General features: G+C 51.1%; 7 protein-coding genes across 9 annotated transcripts; 3 read left to right on the top strand and 4 right to left on the bottom strand.

The window, feature by feature from the left end:
- Positions 1-480: 480 nt before the first annotated feature.
- Positions 481-6,391, top strand: LOC131210400 (uncharacterized). Its single transcript, XM_058203641.1, has 5 exons — positions 481-1,045; positions 1,153-1,799; positions 1,895-2,944; positions 3,934-6,058; positions 6,135-6,391. Exons 1-5 carry the CDS (start codon positions 481-483, stop codon positions 6,215-6,217), a joined length of 4,470 nt encoding a protein of 1,489 aa, XP_058059624.1. The 3' UTR covers positions 6,218-6,391.
- Positions 6,392-6,548: 157 nt separating this feature from the next.
- On the bottom strand, positions 6,549-11,707 carry LOC131206915 (bifunctional 3'-phosphoadenosine 5'-phosphosulfate synthase). 2 transcript variants are annotated; one of them, XM_058199514.1, is made up of 4 exons: positions 11,373-11,707; positions 7,365-8,835; positions 7,148-7,299; positions 6,549-7,078 (listed from the first exon to the last, which is right to left on the bottom strand). In XM_058199514.1, exons 1-4 carry the CDS (start codon positions 11,412-11,414, stop codon positions 6,869-6,871), a joined length of 1,875 nt encoding a protein of 624 aa, XP_058055497.1. In that variant the 5' UTR covers positions 11,415-11,707; the 3' UTR covers positions 6,549-6,868. The 2 variants fall into 2 exon arrangements, with proteins under 2 accessions (XP_058055497.1, XP_058055496.1); XM_058199513.1 differs by lacking the exon at positions 11,373-11,707 and adding an exon at positions 9,623-9,959.
- A 228-nt stretch (positions 11,708-11,935) lies between these two features.
- On the bottom strand, positions 11,936-16,904 carry LOC131212276 (UTP--glucose-1-phosphate uridylyltransferase). Of its 2 annotated transcripts, none has more exons than XM_058206075.1 (3): positions 16,661-16,904; positions 13,190-13,815; positions 11,936-13,125 (listed from the first exon to the last, which is right to left on the bottom strand). In XM_058206075.1, exons 1-3 carry the CDS (start codon positions 16,682-16,684, stop codon positions 12,240-12,242), a joined length of 1,536 nt encoding a protein of 511 aa, XP_058062058.1. In that variant the 5' UTR covers positions 16,685-16,904; the 3' UTR covers positions 11,936-12,239. The 2 variants fall into 2 exon arrangements, with proteins under 2 accessions (XP_058062058.1, XP_058062057.1); XM_058206074.1 differs by lacking the exon at positions 16,661-16,904 and adding an exon at positions 15,812-16,086.
- Positions 16,905-17,019: 115 nt separating this feature from the next.
- LOC131212279 (small VCP/p97-interacting protein) lies at positions 17,020-17,624 on the bottom strand. Its single transcript, XM_058206077.1, has 3 exons — positions 17,461-17,624; positions 17,222-17,389; positions 17,020-17,157 (listed from the first exon to the last, which is right to left on the bottom strand). The coding sequence occupies exons 1-3, from the start codon at positions 17,521-17,523 to the stop codon at positions 17,143-17,145; spliced, it is 246 nt and encodes an 81-aa protein (XP_058062060.1). The 5' UTR covers positions 17,524-17,624; the 3' UTR covers positions 17,020-17,142.
- Positions 17,625-17,850: 226 nt separating this feature from the next.
- LOC131212277 (ATP synthase subunit b, mitochondrial) lies at positions 17,851-19,135 on the top strand. The gene is made up of 3 exons (XM_058206076.1): positions 17,851-18,012; positions 18,260-18,576; positions 18,647-19,135. Exons 1-3 carry the CDS (start codon positions 17,985-17,987, stop codon positions 19,013-19,015), a joined length of 714 nt encoding a protein of 237 aa, XP_058062059.1. The 5' UTR covers positions 17,851-17,984; the 3' UTR covers positions 19,016-19,135.
- A 105-nt stretch (positions 19,136-19,240) lies between these two features.
- Positions 19,241-20,509, top strand: LOC131211510 (uncharacterized). Its single transcript, XM_058205010.1, has 2 exons — positions 19,241-20,227; positions 20,297-20,509. The coding sequence occupies exons 1-2, from the start codon at positions 19,241-19,243 to the stop codon at positions 20,507-20,509; spliced, it is 1,200 nt and encodes a 399-aa protein (XP_058060993.1).
- On the bottom strand, positions 20,501-22,218 carry LOC131208991 (ER membrane protein complex subunit 2-like). Its single transcript, XM_058201946.1, has 4 exons — positions 22,052-22,218; positions 21,418-21,983; positions 21,265-21,360; positions 20,501-21,195 (listed from the first exon to the last, which is right to left on the bottom strand). Exons 1-4 carry the CDS (start codon positions 22,083-22,085, stop codon positions 20,965-20,967), a joined length of 927 nt encoding a protein of 308 aa, XP_058057929.1. The 5' UTR covers positions 22,086-22,218; the 3' UTR covers positions 20,501-20,964.
- Between the last annotated feature and the right edge of the window lie 112 nt (positions 22,219-22,330).

The raw sequence follows: 22,330 nt of genomic DNA, 5'->3' as shown, positions 1-22,330 counted from the left end.
AAATACCTACCTTGAAAAAAAAGTGTTACACATTTCGATAACATTAATAATGATTAATGATAACTAATTAAAATTTACACACGTGTAACACCGAAAAACTATCATAAAACGACTCTTTGCAGGATTTCATTTGAAAATTCGACTTCCGAAAACAAATCGCAAAATTTTCGTTCGACGGGCGAATGCTATGTTTTCGATGTTCTGTTTGTTTCTCGCGCTTGACGTTTTGACATAGCACAAATTTTCAGCCCAGCCAAAAAGTCGATCGAACAATTGGCGTTTCGGTATCCTTTTTGCGGATTTTCGGCTGGAGTGAAGCGTGCGGTTGTGCGTTCAGCTTCGGAGGGTTATGCTTTTCGGCACGCAGTGTTAGTTAACGGTTTGCAGTATTCCTGAAACGGCCATTTATTACGCATTTTCGGCCGATACACGGTTTAATTGTTTGTTCCCACACACACGGGAGCATCAGCTTCCGTCAAAATGTCTTCAGAGTTCGACAAGTTCAACGAATGCTTGAAGGCGTCGTTTTGGAAAAATGTGAAACACAATCGTAACGCAGAACGCAAAGCCAACGGCACGACACGCCGGATCGATGCAACATCCGAACCGGAACCGAGGCCCATCAGTGAGCCCGTGCAAAGTCCCGAAGCGCTGCAAGCGAGCGCCTCTTTCGAGCCAGTTCCCGTCGTGTACAGTGCAAAGTGCGACGCGCACGACGAAGCGTCGCTGGAAGAGTTGCTGGCGAAAGATCCGAAATGCGACGAATATGATGACTATGTGCCGCCGCGGGCACCCAAAACGCCGCCAATACAGGATTACGATGATGTGATCCATCGTCCCCACACGCCTATGGAAGTGCCGGTGGGCAATGACATTGTCGAAATAGGCGACTCACCGGAACATTCCGGTGGACGGCGGGCGATTGAAAAGATGCATCCGAAAGAAACCCATGACGATCTGCTGCTGGAGAAGTTGTGGAAATATTTCGGCCACCGCGATTTTAAAAGCCATCTCCAGAAGGAAGCCATCGAGACCATCATCGCAAGTACGTCATCCAGGCTGGGGGGGATTTGGGCATTCGCAAATATTTTGTCCAATACTAACACGGTTTATTCTCCCGCTCTCGCCCTACTCGCGTGTTTCGTTTGACAGGAACCCGCGATGTATACGTTTCAATGCCTACTGGGGCAGGCAAATCGCTATGCTTTCAGCTGCCCGGTGTGATGCAGGACAACAAGGTAACGATCGTCTTTTCTCCTCTGCTGGCTCTGATCAAAGATCAGCTAGACACCTTGGCCCGGATCAAGATTCCGGCCGATTCGATCAACTCGAAAATGAGTGCCCGAGATCGGGAGCGCGTTCTGAATGACCTGAAAAGCGTCAAGACCGAGATACGGTTCCTGTATATCACACCCGAGCAGGCAAACACGGCCACTTTTCGGGAGATTATGCAGCAGCTGGTTAAATTTCGCAAAGTGGCCTACATCGTGGTGGACGAGGCGCACTGCGTCAGTGAGTGGGGTCACGATTTTCGGCCCGACTACCTGAAGCTTGGCAATCTGCGGCTCGAGTATCCCTCCATTCCGTGGATTGCCCTCACGGCGACCGCTTCCAAGCATGTGGTGACGGATATTTTCAAAAACCTCAAGCTGAAAGAACCGATCGCCAAGTTCAAAACGTCTTGCTTCCGGCACAATCTCTACTATGACGTAGTGTTCAAGAATTCGATTCATGACGACTTTCTGCATTTGAAGGAGTACATTGAAAGCATCCTCGGGAAGCAGGATGAGGTGAAACCGGTAAGTGATCGTGATTTCGGGGCGCTCTGGATGCGGGTGGCCAGTTTCCGATCCGACTGCTGAACGACTGGTCCATGTTTTGTCTTAACTTGCAGAGCAAACGTGCGTGCGGTATTATTTACTGTCGCACGCGTGAAACTACGGAGCGCGTGTCTACTACCTTAACGAAGCTGGGCCTGCGCACGGTACCGTACCATGCCGGGCTGAAGCAGTCCGAGAGGGAGACGGTGCAGGAAGATTGGATGGAAGGCAAGTACGTGGCCATAGCGGCCACCATCAGCTTCGGCATGGGCGTCGACAAGGGCTCGGTGCGGTTCATTGTGCACTGGGACAACCCTCAGAATGTGGCCGCCTACTACCAGGAATCAGGTCGAGCGGGTCGCGACGGAAAGAAATCCTACTGTCGCATTTACCACTGCCGCGATCAATGCAAATCAATTGATTTTCTGCTGAAGCAAGATTTGCAGAAAAGCAAAGACACACCGAAGGAAGAGAGTGCAAAGCAGGTGATAAAGAATTTCGAAAAAATGATTGAATTCTGCGAAACCGTGCGGTGTCGGCATCGACTGTTTTCCGACTACTTTGGCGACGAGCCGCCCGACTGTCGGAGCATGTGTGACGTGTGCATGAACCCGAAGAAGGCCGAAAAGGCACTGGAAACGTTCCAGCAGCTCAACATCTCGGGCAAACTGAAAACCATGACGTCCTACGATGACGATCCGTCCGAGCTGTACGGTGGAGGCCGCCGGGGCTACGAGAACGACTACTACGATGTGCACTACGGCGAGGGACGCGAGAAACGCAAACAAGTCGAATCGGCGCTGCTGATACAGCGTCAGTTTGCCCTGCGCAAGGCGCAAGCTGCGAAGGATATGGCCATGCAACGGTCGGCCACCATCGGGCGTGTAAAGTTTGCCATGCAAACGCCCATCAAGGTGAGCGGTCTGACGATTGCCACGCGCGAGACGAACGTTACGACGTTGGCCGACTTGTTGAAGAAAAATATGGACTCCTGCAAAGGCTTCGAAGAGCCGGACTACAGTCTCGTGTACAAGGACCTCGAGGACATCGCCGTGGACATCGAGTACGAAGCTTTCACCAAAAACACCGTCAAAAGTTTGTACCACCGGGCGATCGTCTTACAGGTAAGTCCGCACCAACGATGTTTTGTATTCCCCTCGTACACCATCCCCGTGTGTGCTCCTCGTGTGTGCCGCCAACTGCGTTCTCCTTTTACGCGCGCAGGCAGACAGTGTCTGACCCCACGCCGCCGGTTCGATTTATTTTACCTTTTTATTTACACTACTATTTTCCCCCCTTTTTCGCATACGTCCTATGACATATGGCCTCTTGTTGCAATCAAATGTACTTGGTTTGTACCACCTATCAGTTCGGAAACTTCCAATCAATTTACGTTTGTTTTTTGGTTGTTCGTGGATCAATTGCAAACATTACAATCCATTTCAATCTGCGCCGATCAACGAAGTGCAAGTAGTTTTCACAATACACAATTGCCCAAGTAAACGCACGTGCCCCCGAGTAGCAACAGCAGTGGCAGCATCGTCCACAGCGCTCCAACCGTCACACAGTCAGCCAGCAAATGTTCCCAAGTTCGCAATCCAAGCAACCAAGCATCATTCGCTTGCTCGTCAACATCGCCTTCACCTTCAACAATGATGGTCTGCGCCGTTTTCCGTCTTGTAAAATACCGTCAACCGACAGCTCAACCACTAACCTTTCTCTACTCGTGCTTGGGTACGCAATCGCAGCAAGCGATGCGATTTGACACCGATCAGAAACGCATCGGTCAATTTGCCGTTTGCCATAAAACTCGTCGCTACAACCAATCAAAATAGTCAAGAGTCCGATCCGTCGTCAGTGTGGCATGACCAGGTATTACTTTAGTCCTAACGGCGACCTTCTACAAGAGACGCATCATCGTTTTGTTTTTGTTTTGCGTTGTATGATCATTATCTGGGCCCTTCTTTACACGATATTGAATGGTGGTCTTTCTTTTTCGTGTGGAATTCTAAATTTGAATAAGTTTTTTTTACCCATTGAGTTGTGGCCATGGCCGGACGCGTGCGTGCTCGTGTGGTCGAACGTGAAAGACTAATCCAAATTTTGTTCGTAGGTGAAAGCGATTAAAAATCTTATGCTGGATAAAACGCTGTTCCCCCGGCTGAAGGAGCACTGTCCGAAGCATCGTGCCGCCCACGGTGGTGACTATCGTACGATCGAAGCTGATCTTAAGCGAAAATACGGCGATAGCGTGCTAGAGGAGCTGCGATCGGACGGACACGACAAGAAGCACCACCACCACCATCATCACCGGAGTGATCGCAATGGTGATCGGAAGCCAGGCACCAAGCACTCGGGCAAGGCCACCTCCACCAGTTCGCGTGATCGCGATGGTCTCAGTCAGTCGTCGATCGGTTCCTACTTTAGCGCCAAAAACAGCATTTGCTCTACTTCTTCCTTGGCGATCGGTGTAAGCGCGGGAGGGGCCGTGCCCGGAGTGATAACGATCGACGATGGCGATATGTGGGATGCCGATTCCAGGGACGATGATCACGTTCGGGCGATAGCCCCACCGGAACCGGCTCCCCTGCCTCCTTGCGATCCGATCCAATCGCCACAGTCGCCACCGGCATCGCCATCACCAGAGTCGCGCCGATCTCCGCCGAGGTCACCGCGCTCTCCACATTCGCCCATTTCACCGCCGCGATCGCCACGATCACCATCGTCACCCCGTTCTCCGTCGGTCGAGTACATCTCGAACGAACCGTACCTGGAGGGCGAAATGAGGAAACACGAGCACCGCCGACGATCGCTTTCCCGTTCTAGGGATCTGGTATCAAACGAACGGACCGCCTACCGCGACCGATCCCGATCGGACTCACGTGGGTACTCGAGTGAGCGATCGCGAGCCAAGCAAAAGTCATCCTACAAGCGATCGCGCGAAAGCAGCCGATCGTACTCCAGGGAACGCACGTACTCATACCGATCGGGCAGTTCCCGGTCCCGTGACTGGGAGGAGGACGAAATGCGACGCCGACGGAAACGACCCTACGAAGAGGACGAGTATGATCGGGAGTATGAGCCGAAGCCAAGCAGCAGCAAGCGGACCTACGACGCGGACTACGAGACGGTCAACAGTAAGCATCACCACCACGCTGCAGCAAGCCGACGACCGCCGTCCCCGCAGGAAGAGTTCAGCTACATGGCACCGAAAAAGCGAGTGTCCCACTATAGTGACGCAGGTGCCAGTTACAGTAAAGCCGGAGCCACCGGATTTCCGTCTGCCAGTGGTGGTAATTCCAGCTCTACGTACACCAGTTACACTCAGCACTCTATCGGCAGCAAGCCACCTGGAGGCCCCGGAGGCTCCGGCGGCGTTTCGGCGAGCGGCGATCCCTCAATGCTGACCAACGATAACATGTGGGATGACGTCCGGGATCAGATTTCGCCAATGTCCCCGCCGAACAATCGGCTCAAAGAGCAACCACCTCCGGCGTCTCCCACGGTATCTCCACCGGCATCACCACCGGCATCGCCACCAGCATCACCAACGCCGCTGTCGCCGTCGCCGGAGCCCGATAATGGATACATGCACTCCAGCTACGTGCCACCTCCACCTTCCACGTCGCCCCCGTCGTTACATCACGACAAGCATCATGCCAAGCGCACCTACGCCGATCTACGGACACCGTACGAAGGCGCTTCGCTCGATCCACGGCTGGCTTCGACTCCCAAAAGCCCGCCCTACTCTCTCCCCAGTGGACCGTCGTCAACGTCCTCCTCTTCCTCATTGTGTGCCAAGCCTTCTACCTCGGCCTCCGCCCAGTTCAGCTCCGCTGTCCAGATGCAGCTAGCGCACAGTAGCGTTCTCCAAAACGTTGGCAAAGCATCACTAGGCGGTGGGACGTCAGCTGTCAGCGGCGCTGGATTGAGTTCTTTCGGAGCAGCCGTGAAACAGAGCATTATGGCAAACAGCAGCAACGTCCCGGGGCCGTCGGCCGGTTCGATGCACATCTTGACGTCCGCGGGCCACACTCCCGGTGGGCCATCGGATTCGGCCAGCTCAACGCCGTCCGGATCGCATTTGGTTGAGATGGAGAAGAAGAAGAAGAATTTGGCCAGCTGTGTCATTCACTTTCTGATGCCGTATTATCGCGATTCAAAGATCAAATCGAAAGAGCTGTTCAAGGGGTTGGCCCGAAAAATTTCGCACAAATTCTTCGAAGCCGATGTCGTCGGTAAGTTAGCCTGGCGTAGTCCCGCCACCGATCGCTTCTCATACTCAATTTGTTTTCTCTCCCTTTCATTCGCCAGCTGAACGTAAAGTGAAAAAGTACATCGACGACATGATGAAACACAAAGGGATCATCGCTAGCGAGGCCGATTTTCCCAAATAGGGGCTAAGGCGAATGCGTGCGCACTCCGATTCTGCTCGGGCCCGCAAAAGTGCACGTTTATGGGCCAAAAAGCAGACGGAGCACGCGTAAAGCGCGCTTGTGTGTGCTTCTTTGAATTACGTTAGGATTAGAGTGTTTTTGTAAATATAAAACAAAAAGAGAACTAACATTACACATAGGCTGTCTGTGCGTCGCAGGAGCGGTCGGGCACAAGATTTAGGATTGAAGCGCCAATACGTATTGTATTCCCCACTGGGTTTCCGATCAAGTTCTCGACGAAACTCAACCTAAACGTCAGTGGCTATTAAAATCGAACGCAATCAAGTTTCGTGGGCGCGCCTTCTACGTACCCGTTGACAGGTATCTTTATTCGCGTTTCTTTCATGTCGACTGCGGGCATCAACCGACATCACAGTAGCCCATCGCAGCACACTATGGGAGTCGCAGAGACCTTTTGTGAATAAAGATACCGTGAATAAACGTAAAACCGTGGAACACTCTTTGTCGCCTCGATGTGGCGTGGTGGAAAAGTGAGAAATTATCTAACCCGAGAAAATACCCTTACTCTTACTCTCTTGCAATTCCATTTGCGGAGCCTGGAAGCTTATAAAATGCATTTACGAACAACTAAAACGGAAAAACTGTCGGCTTCTACTGGCCCTGCTGCAACGATTGGTAATACTGGGCGAGTATCTGCCACGCTTTCGGCTCCATAAATCCATCCGGTGGATTGTCTCCATTGCGCGCCAGGCTTCGCATACGTGTGCCGGAAATGAAATCAAAGTCCGCTTTACGTGCCGGATCGAAAAAGGCCATTTTCGAGACAGACTTGTCGTACGCTGCCACACGGAACGGAAGGATCTGCAATCGTAGAACAGTTACTCGTTATTTAGCAGCGAATCTTAGTGAGGGTTCCGTACGACGTTCTACCTCTATGCTGTCCAACCCGGGGGCCATCTTGAGCACACGTGCACCGTGCGTTCCGTCGTAAAGATTACCGTCCGGATAGACGGTCTTGTCCGGATGAGGCATACCGGCCGGATCCCGCCCCACGATGTAATGGTTAGCACCTGCGTTCATTCCTACCAAAACAAGGAGAAACGGTCAGAAAATAGTCACAAACTGTCGCCGCTTAGGCGCAGCTTACGGGCTTTGGCGTGCCACTGGACCTCGGTGGGCCCAGCGTACATCATGGGCGAGGGGAAAATCGCCAGCACCGTGTGCTCGCGATCGAGCACTCCCGAGTCTAGCACCGCCTGATGCTGGGCCATGCGTACCGGCAACGGTACATCGTCGTCCTTAGTCCAGCCACCGAGCGGATGCAGCAGCAGAACCGGATTCTTGAACCCCCGTTCCAGCAACTGCCGGCGGCAATCGCTCATCAACAGTGCGTGCCCATTGTGGATAGGATTGCGCAGTTGAAAGGCAAACACGGCGTCCGCCTTCATGTCGCTGAACTTTTTCCTCAACTCGTTCGGCGTCAGTCGGTAGCTGTCGAGGCCGTCCTTCCATTCGATCCGCCCAAACGCCTCTATCTCGCCACCGACCAGATAGTCACCGGCTTCGTAGATCATCTTAATATACGGATGATCGCGGTTTGTCGTTCCGAACTGACGTGCACATCGTTCCTCCTTGCGGTGCTCGAAAAATTCCGGCTTTCGCAGAATGGCCACTGCGCGCCCCTCATAATGTAGTGCCAGGGCGCTGACCCCTTCCAGCAGCTGCTTATCAGCTGCACTGGCCGACAGTACTATCGGGACGGATTGATTGGTTCGTAGTGTTTCGTCCTCGTTCAGCAAGCAGTTGAAGTGCAGCGCCTGCAGATACTCTTGCTCCCGCATGAAGCCCCGCAACGGGAAGGCCCAGCCTTCCGCCAGCACCTGCAGCCACTGCAGCTCGACCGTGCTGATGGTGAGCGATGGCAGTGACAGCGCTTCCGGCTTCAGCTCATCCGACACGAACAGCTCCGGCAGCGGCGCGTCCTCCTTCAGGAACTTTGGTATGATGGCTTCGTCTTCTAGAAACCGGATCAGCTTCAGCGTCGACTGACGCACGGTCAGCAGTTCGGTGCTCACGCGCAAATCCGGTGACTCCGGTGCCTCGTACGCCTGCGTTACACCGGTAAACCCCTGGATGACGCCCTGGCGGGCCTTCTTGTACAGCCCCTTCACGTCGCGGGTCTCACAAACCTCCAGCGGTGTGTCTACGTACACTTCGAAAAACTTTAGATCACAATCCTTATGGATTTTGCGCGCCATCTCGCGATCTTCGGCGAACGGCGACACGAAGCTGCAGATCGACACGACACCGCTGTCCGCGAACAGCTTCGCCACTTCCGCCACGCGGCGAATGTTTTCCTCGCGATCGACCTGCGAGAAGCCAAGGTTTTTGTTCAGCCCGGTGCGAATATTGTCACCGTCGAGCCCGTACGCCGGAACGCCCTTCGAGACGAGATACGCTTCCAGTTCGAACGCGATCGAAGTCTTCCCGGCCCCACTGAGCCCCGTCAGCCACACGGTGCACCCGCGGAACCCACGGCACAGACCCAGATTTTGTCCGCGCACCTCTCGCGACACATTGTGCTTCTGCTCCGTAACATTGGTGGCCACCTGCAGGCACTGAGGATAGAAAAAGAAACGAACAAACCGGATTAGAACCTTGTAAGTTTAAAAGAATTGTTTACTAATGGTCAGTTCCCACATAGCAGGCTACCTCTTCCATAGCGACCGGCCGGCGCAGGGAACGTGCACTACAAGCAATTAAATGAGAAACTTCCGCGTGCACCATCCTTAAGTACGCTGCGTTTGGCGCCCGCAAGTGACGGAGAGATAAGTGTCTAACCGTTGCGCTTCCTGCCTCGCGCCATCGTAGTGCAATTTATCTTACACGCCAATGGCCCATGGAGCTTACAGTAAATCCCTCGTAAACGCTCCGCTAATGCCCCAGCAAAGTTGTCCCTCGGAATAACGCGAAGATCACACTTTAGGTGAATTCCTAGAACTCTGTCCTGTCTGTGTAGATAAACCATTTCCACCGCAATCATCAATTCATCAACACATCAAAGCAGAGGACATCGACCGTCGGCGGTTTCGGTTTACATCACCAATCTCAAGAGAGCGAAAGAAGCATGAACTCATCCACTTACGGACCCACTACAATTATCCCTTCCAGGCCCCAACCAACAGCCTTTAACATTTGGCCATTCCCTTCCAGGGAAGGCACGATCTTCAATGCGCGCTTTTGTTGCGCCACTCCTGGATTTGCATGTCAAGGAGATGATTGTTGTGGTGCGACATAAGAGAAAGTTCCACAAACTACAGCGCCCCGGTGGCCCTTCCTGCTTTTCAAATTCGATTTGGGCTGTCGATGGGCTTCGGATTCACCGATCGAGGCGTTTTGGCTTACCTCTTCCGACACATTGCCGTTGCAATCCTTGTGCTTGCTGCAACGGAACATCTTCGCCCGTCCTTCCGGGTGATTCTCGTAGTTAGAGTTGGCCAGGAACGAGTTATTGTTGAAATTGGCCACCTTCCTTCGTTTGACGAACATTTCCGAACACTTTTTGAATGATCTCGATCTCGTACGCAAATTGATTGACGCAAATGTTGCCACGGAACAATGGGGCGGATTGTAATGGCCCAGTCAAACGGAGGCAATGTTTGTTGTTGTCGAACGTTGGCCACGCGGCCACTAAATGCAAAACAAAATTGTACGTTGCAAAACCTCCGCGTGCTGCTGGCTTTCACTCGCGGCGCACGTTGCTTCCGATCGCTCGGGCAGATCGACCACAAGTAAGGGGATGCTGCGAGCCAAAACAAAACCCGTTCTTCTGCGGGAGCCGCCCAGCATGCGGTCGAAATCGCACTAGTACTGTCCGGTGGTGTGCGAAGACGGTTGGAGAAAGTTCCGTCGTTCCCCGCCCCGACACGTAGTTCGAAAAAGTTTCCCCAAAGATTGTCCAAGTTGTTTGTTTTGGGAGAGAGCAACGATCCTCGATGCGTTGTGACGCTGGGATGTTCCCTTCGCTTCTGTTTTTGATACACAATGTTTCTAGAAAACAAAACTTATGAGGCACAACCCGCGATCACACCTATTCGAGGCACACAACGATCACTAACTGAACGGTCTGGCGCGTCAGCAAGGGGTATTTATTAACACAACCACCGATTATTAGCCACCAACTGGCGAACACGTCGTGTGTGTCCCGCGTACACTACTTTTTGTGCCACCCGGCGTCCTTAGCTGGCTGGGTTGAGTCGCCACACCACGCAACTCTGGCCGAGTTCGGGCGATTACTACAATGCCTCGTGTGTGTGGGTTTGCGTGTACCTATGTTTTCGCTCCAGCAGAGCCTCTTCCGCGCTTAAGTTGTATGTTTGAGCAACGCGCGTCTACGGCCCCCGTGCGGGTCAACGAGCTCGACCAGTGTGCCGACTGTTATGCTGCCCAAGACAGTCTTTTATCAACCCGATGGTCGACATCACACACAAACCGGTCCAGTAATTCTAGAACCGTAGTTCAAATTTTGCACAGTAAGCACACGAGCCTCAAACATTATATCTGCTGTGGCTTTCAGTTCGTCGCTATTTTAAACGACCCAAACAAAGAGAAAGATAATGCTATCTCTAAAATTGATATATTGTATAATAGCGCCACCCCCCCGGGCCTGAATGAATTGTTGTTTCACTAGATTACGGCTTATCAGACTTCATTTAGTGCGCTCCATTTATATCAAGCCCCATATGGAAGTGAGGTGCCATATGGCTGAGCAGCCAGACGGGTGAATATGGCGCTACTCTGGGGCCGATGCTATATGATGCATGTAAAATAAACAAGAAAAGATCGAAATGTGTGCAACGTGGAGTGCTTCCGCTATCACGTGTCTGAATCCGATGCTGTCCCATCCCAACCGATGACAACTCGGTACAATCTACATGCGTCAGTGACCTATAAATGTGTTAATTTAAAGTGATATGATCATGAGGAAAGTATGTCGAGGCAGGGTGCCGGTCGCTCACCATCATCGATCATGTGCCGTAGAATAGATTAGTAGGCTGCTAAACCGATAGACCACACACTGTGCTAATGACAGTAGTAGTCGCCAGCTACGATTGAAAACCACTTGTAGACACACATCGCCCTCGGGAGTACTTACTGTTTTCTGTTTCTTCACCGACTTCCCGGGATCTCCGCTCATGATGCGCGTGGTCACCTTTCTGGCAGGAACTTTGTTTTCACCGGTGCGATTCACAGGAACTTTTAGCACCCCAGACTAATTTCAATACAGCTCGTACTTGCGGAGCGCAAGTAAACGATCACTATTTAATGAGACTTCAATTACCGCAACGGCTAGGGGAACAGAATGAGTGATTCGTATGGGCCCCCCTGGTTTAATGGTATATCAAGTCATTGGGAAGCCAATATCTGCTTACATCGGCACATTTTGCACGGTGCCACGCACAAAAAAACGCAACCACCAACCCGAACGTAAAACCGCGACGAACGGGAAATTTGTAAACACAGAGGAGGTTACTTTGCTCGTCGGTGGGTGGAAAGTGACAGCTGACGCCGCGGAGCTGAGCTACTCGAAGCGTGAGTGCTCCAGTGAGTGCCTCCCGCCCGTAGAAAACATATTCGAATAGTCCGTTAAGTAGTGATTGCAAGAACTGAATTACCATTGAACTTACCAAGAAAGTGAAACTTACATTGCCAACAGAATGCCCGTATGAACTATGTTTTATTTCAACATTCACAATAAGCGTTTCAATCCCTCACTTTTACACGTCGTTACGTTTCAATACAATGGCCCTGCATTTTTGGTTGTGCGCCTTCCCGACGTTATGCTTCACACTATTTCTACTTTAAAAAAGAAAACAACAACATTAAAACTCGAGAGCATCCCATCCGTCCCGGCAGAACTTTTCCTCGTTTGTCTTTTAAAACCTTCCAACTCTTGCGATCCAGAATAAAAGTTGTGCTCTCCTTTGCTTGCGAGTATCTTGGCCTTGCCTTTGCTCTTTGTCTAGTGATCCAGAATGCGCATATTGCCGGAAACGATCTTGTTTTCCAGAATGGCCCCGGCAGGAATATCGATTCGATCCCCGTGGTTAGCGATGATGATGACGGTACTGCGCAGCGAGACACCTCGCCCGAACGTGACGTCGCCGGAAACCGTCAGATGGTCGAGCTCGATCAAATCCGGAATATTGGCAAAGCGACTAAGGAACTCTTTTACCTTGCTGAAATGATTGTCACCGAGCTTGACGAGCGGAGTGGTCGGAAACATGCGCTGGGGCGACATCACCAGTGACCCGTACTTGAGACTGTACAGATTCGACATGACCAGCAGCAGGTCGGAAGTTTTCTTTACCGGTAAAAACCGCGACCGTGGCACATTGATGCCGATGCCACCGTCAAAGCACTTCATCGCAGCTCCAACGGCCGTTTCCAGCTGAATCACACGCATACCGTTGTCGAGCGTTTTGTTGTTGACTATGATCTCCATGTTCATCGTTTTCGCATTTAGCACACGCTCGATCGACTCCAGTCGGGCCCAGATGTTGTTTGTGTTGAAAAATTTGAACGTTTTCACCGACTTGAAGTCGTCGACGTGCTCCTTCGGAACTTGGGCGATTTCCAGCAACCGCAGCTTGTTCTCGTAGTTGATGAGCGTTCCACCTTTCACATCGGCACGCGTTTTGTCGGTCACCTCCATCACGAACTCGATCGGCTTATCGCTCTGCCGGTCATCCCCGATCAGGCGGTTCAGGATCTTAATATCGACTGTCGCCCCCAGATTGTCAATGTTGGATAGGAAGCAGTACTCGCGGCCTTCCTCGATAAATTTACGCAACAGTCCCGAGTTCTGGAAGGATTGGTAAAAGTCACCGTGACCGGGTGGGTACCAGCTGAAACGATAGGAACGGCGCAAAAATTAAAACCAACTCCTTTGGACTACACAATCCTACTTACGCTTCGATATCGTTGTCAATGGCAAAGTCCTTTGCGACGGGGAGCAATGAGTCGCGACTGATGCGCGGATAGCAGCTCTGATTGAACGTGTAGATCTGCACCTGAAAGCCCTTGTACTTCCGGATCACTTTCTCCGTGTCTTCGTCCGTGTTGAACGAATTCATCAGCACCAGCGGAACGTTGGCGTTGTACTTTTTGTTCAAATGCTCAATCTGCTGCACGGTAAGGTCGAGAAACGTCAGATCGTTACGGACCGGAATGACGCTCTTCGGTCCGTGGCAACCCATCGACGTGCCGAGACCACCGTTCAGCTTCACCACGACCAGCTTCTCCAGCATATCGCGGATGTGCCCCTCCTGAGGAGGGTTGATCGTCGTATAGTCCTTCACCGCCCCTTCGGGCAGCTTTTCGATGCGATCCCACGTAACGGACGGCCCATCTTCTTGCAGGAACCGATGGTACAGCGCTTCGAAGCCACACATTTCCTTCTGGACGGTTGGTCGCTTCGCGTCTTCCACCGTCTCGAGCAGATTGTCCAGATCCTTTTTCAGGCGCATCAAAGCATCGCGTTTGGTCGCTTCGTGGAACTCCTTCGTATCCGATGGCACACGCTGGTGGCCACGGACCTGAAACAATGAAAATGGTACATTGAAATAGAACAACGCAATCTACACATCTCCCTGTTGAATGTCGTTCATAAATCTTAATCACATCTCAGAGCATGTAAACTAAAGGCTCTACGCCGGCCACGTGCTCGTAATTGCCGTTATTTGCGGCGAACGATGGCTCTAATCATTCAAACACCAGAAGATTTAAACGTACCGATACCGTACACGCCATCGCAGGCGCCATGAACGAGCCTAAACAACCTTATCGCGCGCCCAACTCGTTTTCTTCGACCCATCGACGGACGCTCGCGGCTTGAGAAAAGGTCGATTGCAATGGAAGCTGTGAAACGACCTTAACATAATTACACTACGAGAACCAACACTATTTTTCTCATCCCGCTCAGCGGACCCACCTCCATCGTCGATCCGTTCGAAACAGACGGATTAAGCATTTTGAAATGCACTTTTCCCCCACTGACCCGCTGGCCGCCATCTGCCTTGGCGCCAAACACGATGCACGAGTTCTGTAGTCCCAACATCGCAAACGAATGCAGCTAGCTGAGGGTTAGCGAGTTGCGCTTGTAGACTGTTCCTCGACTCTCGCTCAATACTTCGAGAACACTCGATCACCGAAAAACGATCGCGAGTCATACGGCGCGAACGATAATTTGACTGAACTGACCTGATAGCGGGAGCCGGCGTCTTATATAGACTGTTATCGGCCGCCATATCCCTTCTCCGCTTATGTTTCGAGTCGGCAATTGCATCATTCACGCTACGGCTCGGTTTGCTCGGTGGTTCCGATAGAATTGTTCCTAACCTAGCGCAACAATAAGGCGTAAGTTCTGTGGGCAAAATGTTCTCCAAAACGCGAAAAACGGGTTTAGGCAGAACGAAGCTGATTGCGATCGCTTCCTAACTTCATCACGCTCGGTTTTACAATTCTGTCCAGTCATGCCATGTCATGATTGATGTTTTCTCGAGGACAGTGGCGATTTTCGGGACGAATGGTTCAAAAGATAAGCGACAACCAGTTCGCACCAAGGTTTTCGAACCTATTTTTCCTTCCAGAAAGATGTTTTATTTAATTGTGAAGTCTTTTGATTGACCTTGGCTTAGGTGAACAAAGTCTCTCTACGTTCATACAATTCATCATTATAATCAGTCAACTGGAATGGTGCGGCGTAAGGCACTCCCCGTTCCCCGGTTAGGGCATTCAGTGGAGGGTTAGTAAACACTATCCCTGGTAGCCCAAGCAGACAAACGTGAGTACGAACATTCAACTAGTGATCTTACAACTGCACGTAAAATAACGCTGAGTTGTTGTTTGTATTAAAATGCAAGCACATTCCCAACTTGACCATTATCTTCTAGTCACGTGTACCCAACGGGTGGTGTTTCCACTAATCACTAATCACATCTCCCCATTGCAGCGTTTAGACGATCTACTAAACTATTATTGCGTGACCATAAAGCCACCACGGCCGGAGGTTAATTTACGAACAAAGCGTTCGTATAGTAATGCGATATATCGCCAGATTTTGAACAGCAGTTTACGCTCCGAAACGACCGGAAGTTTCGAAAACCGTTATCCAAAAACCAGATGCTCATTTATCTCTCAATGATGCTAAACGCACATGCTTCATCCGGCGCTGTTCGTGTTTGAGATTGCGAAGGGTGAACATACACGTTGTTCGTTCAACGCCAAAACTGCTAAACATTAATCGGGGCACCCATTGGTAGGTCAATCTGTGGGGTCTAGTCTTATCGGAAGCGCGCGACGCCGGGTCATCTGACATTCATTCGTTCTTCAAACGAAATACAGCCACCACACAACTTCCCCGTCGGTTCGCCGAAGGAAGTGGACAGAATCATCATCCTCCTCGGGGCCAAGCTAAAGGTCGTCGGTTTTGATGGCCCGCCCGGCGGCAGCTCGTTGCTTGCCACTTTGTCGCAAAGCTCGATCGTTGCGATGATCGTCGGTCGTTAGCGGCCCACCGTAATTTTAACTTACGCTCAGCAACATTTCGATGGCGCCGGTCATTCTGGCGGAACGGCTGGTTTTTTTGGCGTGCTTGCGAGGTCAATTGGTCTCGTTTCTGCTCGCCCGTACCGTTAGTAGCACACAAAACACTGTCTCGCGGCGCAACTCGGCCTCCCGGTTGAAGGTCGGGTGTGGTGCGATCTGTCCTCTGGTCGGAACGGAACTAGCGTGTCATCTGGGATGTGGGATTCCAACAAGCGGCGGGACACAAGTGCCACTTTCCAGCGAGGGCACGATGATAAGGCACCATCAACGCCGTTCCGGTCGGTCAGCAAACAGAACACGGCGCTGTGCAACTAATCAAGCCATTTTTCCAAACACGCCAAAGTACCCCCGGCAGTAACACCGGTTAAAAGATTCCTGTCGATAGTGGCCTGTGTCCTGCTGTTTACAAATATCGTCTTTAGCTGATAGCACTACTAATCCCGATTGTTCCCCGTCCGGTGCTCGTATGCTTCGATGAGCAAAAAATGCAAAAAGGGCATAAAAGGGGATGCAATAAAATACTGTCCCCCCGCGAGGAACGACGCTTATATAAAGATGGAGTTTTCATTTTGAAAACACCTTAAAGCCGGAACCAATAGGCGCGCTCTAGTGCTTTCCTGAAAGTCTAGTACCGTTACATTTAGTGCTATCACAAGGACATCGCACGGGCCGCAACATTGGGCCAAGGTCAGCCAAGGTCACAGGAACGCCGCGATCTGCACAAGATCGACCGCGCGTTCCGTCATGGCACGGATTCAGGTTTCCTAAATTATCCATTGCACTCAGCACAACGAGGGACTCATCTGTGGACCATTCTTATCTTATCGCTATTACCTTCTCATTGGGAACATTCAGCATTTTTTAATCTCGTCGGTGTCTCGGCTCTCCCTTTGGAAACCAAATCACACACAAATCCCGGCTTCTGTGAAACTCTTTACGCCAACACCTGTGTCAATGTTCCACGAACTCGATGCACACTTGATCAAACCAAAGCCGGTCGAAAAGCGGTTGTTAGCTCAATTGTGCCGACCAGCGGACACTTTCGTCCCAAAAGCGGAAAGGAAGAACGGATGTTTTCGCGCCCGCACACGAAGAACTTGTTCGCGAATGCCGAAACTCGCTTTTGACAGTCGCTTTTGAAAGATATCCGTGTGTGTGCGTGAGTCGGCAACATAACAATCGACGCGAACAGCAAAACATCAAATGTTACTTTATTAAAAACATAAAACATAAATAGCCATTATAAACGCTTCCAAAGTTGGTTGTTCCGATGCACACGAACATGGTTATGGGCCACGGCGGGTATTCGTCCGGTTTTAATCTTGCTGCCACTAAAAGTAAAGGAAGCATAGCCATTAGAACGTGAGTTATCGCAACCCTCGTTTGCGGCCGTACTTTTAGCGTGGATTGCCCTCCCATTCGGGACGCTTCCTGCTCCCGTCGATCCTGTTCCTGTGCCCTCTGCTGTTGTCGTCTAACTTTATCAAGATCCTTGATTCCGCGAGATTCCTGCTCGATTCGTCGTCTTTCCGCGGCTTCACGCTGTTGCTGCCGCCGAGTTTCCTGCGAGACATACGGTGAACATTGCATCGGAAAGTTGGTAGTAGCACTCTGCACATCCTGTTTGGGCTTACCGCATCCGGCGTGATCAACTCTTCTTCGCTAGAGCCTCTGCAGCAGGACGAACACAAGCCCATGGCGGAAAATCTGGACCGAAATTACAAAACCAAACTCAACTTGGATTTGTGGGATTGTCGCATTTGTGGGGTTTCGTGTTGCATGCGTAAACCGTGCAACAAAACAAACTGGCAGGTGACGTTGAAGCAAAGTGAGGCGCCTCACGATTATGTAAAAATAACAACTTTTTACCGATTTCAGATAGTGAATAATTGCAATTGAGCATCATTGAGAAATGCTGTATATATTTTCTTAACAATCGCCCATTACCTTATTTAGCATTACCTTATTTACCTTATTTAATCTCCTTTCAAATTTGCACGATAAGCACTGAAGACTGAAGAGCAGCCCTGCGCCACTAGCTGTCAACTGTCTCGCAGGCGAAGAGACGAAAACGAACAAATCCTGTAGATTCGCCATCGGACCAAGTTATCCGTACGATAGAACTGCTCGTTCAGGTTTCCATCCGCAGCGAACGAAAATGCTTTCCCGGGCGGTGCTTTTGTCAGGTGAGCATATAATCTGGGGGAGCGCGCCAAGGCTGAGTAGTTCGACAGGCCTAAAGTGCGAATATATTTTGCACAAATGCTAATGCCCAAGAGCGCTTCGTTTATGTAATCAGCTAGTGTCAAATGTGCGGTCTTTTGATCGTCCACCGCTGAAAAATAGCCATCTCCGTGCGTGGGATCAGTGACGAAATGATTGTGCAACGATGGGCCTAGGACCTACTGAACGATACTTCTCTGTTTCTTGCAGCGGCCAAGAAGCCCGCGGCCTTAGTATTGGCCCGTGGCGCAGCTAGCCAGGTTGCCAATCGCCCACAACGACCGGAGCACGGCGGAAAGGTTCGTCTCGGATTCGTGCCGGAGGAATGGTTTACGTTCTTCTACAACAAAACCGGCGTCACCGGTCCGTACGTGTTCGGTGCCGGTCTGATGACTTACCTGTGCTCGAAGGAAATCTACATCATGGAGCACGAGTACTACAACGGCCTGTCGCTGGCCGTCATGGTTGTGTTTGCCGTGAAAAAGTTTGGCCCCTCGTTGGCTGCCTACCTCGACAAGGAAGTCGACGTAAGATGAACGCGCTCTCGCCGGCCTGCTCGCCCCACTAAACTGGTACGCTCCCTGTTCTCATTTGCAGAAAGTTGAAGATGAATGGAAGGAAAGCCGTATCAACAACATCCAGCAGCTGACGCAGGCTATTGAGGATGAGAAGAAAGAGCAGTGGCGTGCCGATGGCCAAACCATGCTGGTGCAGGCAAAGAAAGAAAACGTGGCGCTCCAGCTGGAGGCGGCATACCGCGAGCGCGCCATGAACGCGTACCTCGAGGTAAAGAAGCGCTTGGACTACCAGGTCGAGCGCCAGAACGTCGATCGTCGCATCTCGCAAAAGCATATGGTTGATTGGATCGTCAAAAGTGTGGTCAAATCGATCACGCCCGACCAGGAGAAGGAAAACTTGAACAAGTGCATTGCCGACCTCGGTGCGTTGGCCGCCAGATCGAAGTAAGCGACGCCGTGGCAAACGGGGTTAGAATGTTCGACGTTAAACGCCCATTTTGGATGTAGCTCCCGGCAGCGTGTAATAAATGATACCGGCATACGCGCGTCGGCATGTGTCACTATAGTATATGATGATGATTTCGATTCTAATGGGTCATTATTAATGCAATCGGCACGGGTCATCGGTGGGTGGTCTTCAGACGATGTCTCCATTCGTCACTTGTCTCGTGCAATGGGAGCATCGAAGTCGTGCGTGCAAAGGTTGTTAAATTCAAACCGCTGGAGTGACGAATTGTTGAAATGGGAACAATTATGCTGCCCGAAACAGTCCTCGATTTGTGTTAGCTTAATGCTCGTTTGTTTTCTGCTGCTGCAGATAGTAGTTATCCTGGTCAGTATCTTTATTCTACCGTCAACGTTAAACACTCAGTCGCAGCTGCTCAACAATGGCCTATTGTGGATACTGATAATTGCTCCTGCCGGAAGTGTCGTCAGTTTGTCGCGCATGATCCTCCAGCGCCAACGGATGTGGAAGATTACGTCCGAGTTGCAACTGTTCGACCGTACACTGCTTCGTCTCGATTTTCGAATACGTTGCAATGAGATCAACTATTGGGGTGTAGGCTGGGCAGCTATATTCGCTGTCGGGACGTCTCTGTTCAACGCAGCCGCCATCGGTTTCGGTAGCCTAATATTTAATCCTCTCAATTTGGCCGTTTTGATCGTTCTCATCAACATTATCAATCTGCCGCGTGCCATGCTTACGGTTTGGTTCATCATTTGCGAGCTGTGCGTTTGGTACCGCATCAAGTCGCTTTGCAAGTTACTGACCAATGGTCGGCAAGCCGCAAACGTTGCCACACCAAAGGATACCGCCAAGTATCGCATCCTGGTGGCGGGCACTACGGCACTTCACTACAACTTGTCGTGCGTTGTAGAGCATATTAATGGAGTATTTGGTGTGCAGGTGGTGTTTTCTATGGTTGGGAATACGGTTTTGAACATTTTTTGTATATTCGCGTGCTACCGTGCCGCAGTCGTAATGGGCGAAGTGGAGCGACTTTTCTCAATGATGCTCATCTCCTGGACTTTCTACACGAGCAGCATAATGTTACCCGCAGTTTTGTACGGTGCTTGGTTGTGCAGAGAGGCCACACAGTTCGCCCGCGAGGTTCACGCATTCTTGCGCCAAGTCGATGATGAGGGCCTGCAGAACCAGGTTTGTGCGGTTGATCGATCTCCATAGTTGATCTCCGTTTATTTCTTGGACTTTCTTTTCTACTTGCAGCTGTGTGCCTTATCACAACAGTCACAACATCGATCGATGGCCCTCACAGTGGGTGGCCATACCCTCAACTGGCCCGTGTTTGCTACCATGATTGGCTTCATTATCACGTATGTCGTGATTTTGATTCAGTTCGACAGCAAAGCGATGGAAATCGAAAGGACCACAGGACCGGAAGCGGCGGGAGTGAATTACACGGATCACACATCTTACTAATCAAACCGTTTATTAACCACCTCCTTAAGGGTACCTTAACGCTTTTCGCCCTGGATGTACTGAATGTTTGATACTAAAAAAAGAAAGTGATAAACACAGACGAAGACTGCCGTTTATTTGTGGTGATGATAAACTAAAAAGTGCATTGTGTTGCCATCGCTTCCGGTTGGCCAATGCACGTCTAGGTGCAGCTGCATGACGTTGTCTTTTCTCTTTCTTAGTGCGCCATTGGTTGAATCTGTTTCAGATCGCGCATAACTTATCCTAACCCAAGGGAATGGATGTTCGCATGAAACGTAAGCCGCTACACTCCGCGGATCTCTCGTGCCGCCTGGGTGCTAGTTATTGAACTAAAACGGGAACTGATGTTCGTGCATCAGTCGCAAAACAAAATTGCCAAACAGGCATCAAACAACGCTGAGGACAGTGGCGACACTCTGGTGATGCCAGGTCTGTCAATTGGTTAGTTTTCCGACATCTAACCCGCCAAAGGCTTGCTCAAGCGCCGCCAGCTCATCTGTGGACTTGTCGAGCCGACTTTTCCCCACTTTACTGTCCGTAGCTTTGGTGTCTTTTGCGGGCACATTCGTTCGTGCCTGTATCTGCTCCATGGCCCAGTGGGCTAGCTTTTGGGCTTCCTTTCGCTTTCCGACGACCGCCTTCGAGTTCATTATGTGACCCGCGCACTGCAAGCGAAAACGGAAAGAAAGCCTTTGTGATTCTCGAAACAGCGGCCACGCCATGGTTCAACCCACCAGAAACAATCCATACAATGCGCGAAGGTTGTTAACATTGAGCTTTGCGGCCTTGCAGTAGTGTGTTTTCGCCGTCTCGATATTGTCCAGCCCTCCCTAGAAGTACGGGAGCATGTGACTTGGGAATAATTTGCTGAAGGATGCCCAGCTTACCATAGTGTACCGGATGTCGGCAAACCTTTGATGAATCAGGTGACTGTGCGGGTTGTGGAGCAGCAGTTCTTCCATGCAGAAGGCGGCCTTTGCGTACTCACCCTCGGCCAAATACAGATTGCACAGCTCATGCCACCCTTCTTGGTCGGACATGAAAATCTTCATGTAGTCGCACAGCTCCTTGATAGCTTCGGCCGTGCGACCCTGCGTTTTCAGTATGGCCACCTTGCGCTTTCGGGGCGCCGCATTCGTCTCGTCTTTCCGGATGATGGTTTCCAGCTCGTCCAAAGCATCTTCGTAGCGTCCCAGGGCTTCCAGTAGCATCGAACGGTACTTCTGGATGCGCAGACTGCCGGGAAACTCGGCCGAGAGAATGCTCACACAGTGTTCGGCCGTTTCGATGCGATTGCAGTCGAGCGCAGCGATAATGACCTGTTCCAGCACCAGGTGTCGTTCATTGCCCAGCTTCTGCTGTTTGCTGGCCAGTACACCGTCCCACAGTTCCATCACGTCGTCACTCTTTCGCTCATTGTCGTCGCGCCACTTTCGGAACAGATTCCGAACATCTACAACAGCGGAAGTTTGCCATTATAGTTAACACTGTCTCCCCCTATTCGGGCGCACGGCAACCTACCAATCCAGCTCATCTCATCCACGTTGTAAGACATTGTGCGGCCGGGAAACCGATTCACATTGGTTCGAAGGCGTCCGGCGGGAAGGGACTAATGGGATTAGATTTATTTCCGCGAGGACGATGATAAATTTAGCAAATTTTATTCGACCACCGACCAACTTTACGGAGCTGTCATTCATTAAGAAAATCATTGAAAAAAGATGCACTGACAGCTGACAAAACGTCAGATGGGCAGCAAAACGTGGCCCAAAATTGTTGTTATAAAACCAGTTAAATGGG

This window comes from Anopheles bellator, chromosome 2 (genome assembly GCF_943735745.2).
Source record: "Anopheles bellator chromosome 2, idAnoBellAS_SP24_06.2, whole genome shotgun sequence".
NCBI classification, from domain to species: domain Eukaryota; kingdom Metazoa; phylum Arthropoda; class Insecta; order Diptera; family Culicidae; genus Anopheles; species Anopheles bellator.
The sequence above is the reverse complement of the archived record's forward strand: the minus strand, read 5'-3'. Positions and strand labels throughout refer to the sequence as shown.

What these genes read in the sequence shown, in the direction of transcription:
- LOC131210400 (XM_058203641.1), top strand. Translation starts at nt 481, where the DNA reads ATGTCTTCAGAGTTCGACAAGTTCAACGAATGCTTGAAGGCGTCGTTT. An exon ending in CATCGAGACCATCATCGCAA is followed by an intron (nt 1,046 to 1,152) that starts GTACGTCATCCA and finishes TTCGTTTGACAG; the next exon opens with GAACCCGCGATGTATACGTT. An exon ending in AGCAGGATGAGGTGAAACCG is followed by an intron (nt 1,800 to 1,894) that starts GTAAGTGATCGT and finishes CTTAACTTGCAG; the next exon opens with AGCAAACGTGCGTGCGGTAT.
- LOC131206915 (XM_058199513.1), bottom strand. Translation starts at nt 9,766, where the DNA reads ATGTTCGTCAAACGAAGGAAGGTGGCCAATTTCAACAATAACTCGTTC. An exon ending in ACGGCAATGTGTCGGAAGAG is followed by an intron (nt 8,836 to 9,622) that starts GTAAGCCAAAAC and finishes TTCTATCCTCAG; the next exon opens with TGCCTGCAGGTGGCCACCAA. An exon ending in CCGGGTTGGACAGCATAGAG is followed by an intron (nt 7,079 to 7,147) that starts GTAGAACGTCGT and finishes CTACGATTGCAG; the next exon opens with ATCCTTCCGTTCCGTGTGGC.
- LOC131212276 (XM_058206074.1), bottom strand. Translation starts at nt 15,841, where the DNA reads ATGACCGGCGCCATCGAAATGTTGCTGAGC. An exon ending in CCATCGAAATGTTGCTGAGC is followed by an intron (nt 13,816 to 15,811) that starts GTAAGTTAAAAT and finishes TCATTGTTTCAG; the next exon opens with GTCCGTGGCCACCAGCGTGT. An exon ending in ATTGACAACGATATCGAAGC is followed by an intron (nt 13,126 to 13,189) that starts GTAAGTAGGATT and finishes CTATCGTTTCAG; the next exon opens with CTGGTACCCACCCGGTCACG.
- LOC131212279 (XM_058206077.1), bottom strand. Translation starts at nt 17,523, where the DNA reads ATGGGCTTGTGTTCGTCCTGCTGCAGAGGCTCTAGCGAAGAAGAGTTG. An exon ending in AGTTGATCACGCCGGATGCG is followed by an intron (nt 17,390 to 17,460) that starts GTAAGCCCAAAC and finishes TATGTCTCGCAG; the next exon opens with GAAACTCGGCGGCAGCAACA.
- LOC131212277 (XM_058206076.1), top strand. Translation starts at nt 17,985, where the DNA reads ATGCTTTCCCGGGCGGTGCTTTTGTCAG. An exon ending in CCGGGCGGTGCTTTTGTCAG is followed by an intron (nt 18,013 to 18,259) that starts GTGAGCATATAA and finishes TGTTTCTTGCAG; the next exon opens with CGGCCAAGAAGCCCGCGGCC. An exon ending in ACCTCGACAAGGAAGTCGAC is followed by an intron (nt 18,577 to 18,646) that starts GTAAGATGAACG and finishes TCTCATTTGCAG; the next exon opens with AAAGTTGAAGATGAATGGAA.
- LOC131211510 (XM_058205010.1), top strand. Translation starts at nt 19,241, where the DNA reads ATGGGAGCATCGAAGTCGTGCGTGCAAAGGTTGTTAAATTCAAACCGC. An exon ending in ATGAGGGCCTGCAGAACCAG is followed by an intron (nt 20,228 to 20,296) that starts GTTTGTGCGGTT and finishes TTCTACTTGCAG; the next exon opens with CTGTGTGCCTTATCACAACA.
- LOC131208991 (XM_058201946.1), bottom strand. Translation starts at nt 22,085, where the DNA reads ATGTCTTACAACGTGGATGAGATGAGCTGGATTG. An exon ending in GGATGAGATGAGCTGGATTG is followed by an intron (nt 21,984 to 22,051) that starts GTAGGTTGCCGT and finishes CCGCTGTTGTAG; the next exon opens with ATGTTCGGAATCTGTTCCGA. An exon ending in CCGACATCCGGTACACTATG is followed by an intron (nt 21,361 to 21,417) that starts GTAAGCTGGGCA and finishes CCGTACTTCTAG; the next exon opens with GGAGGGCTGGACAATATCGA.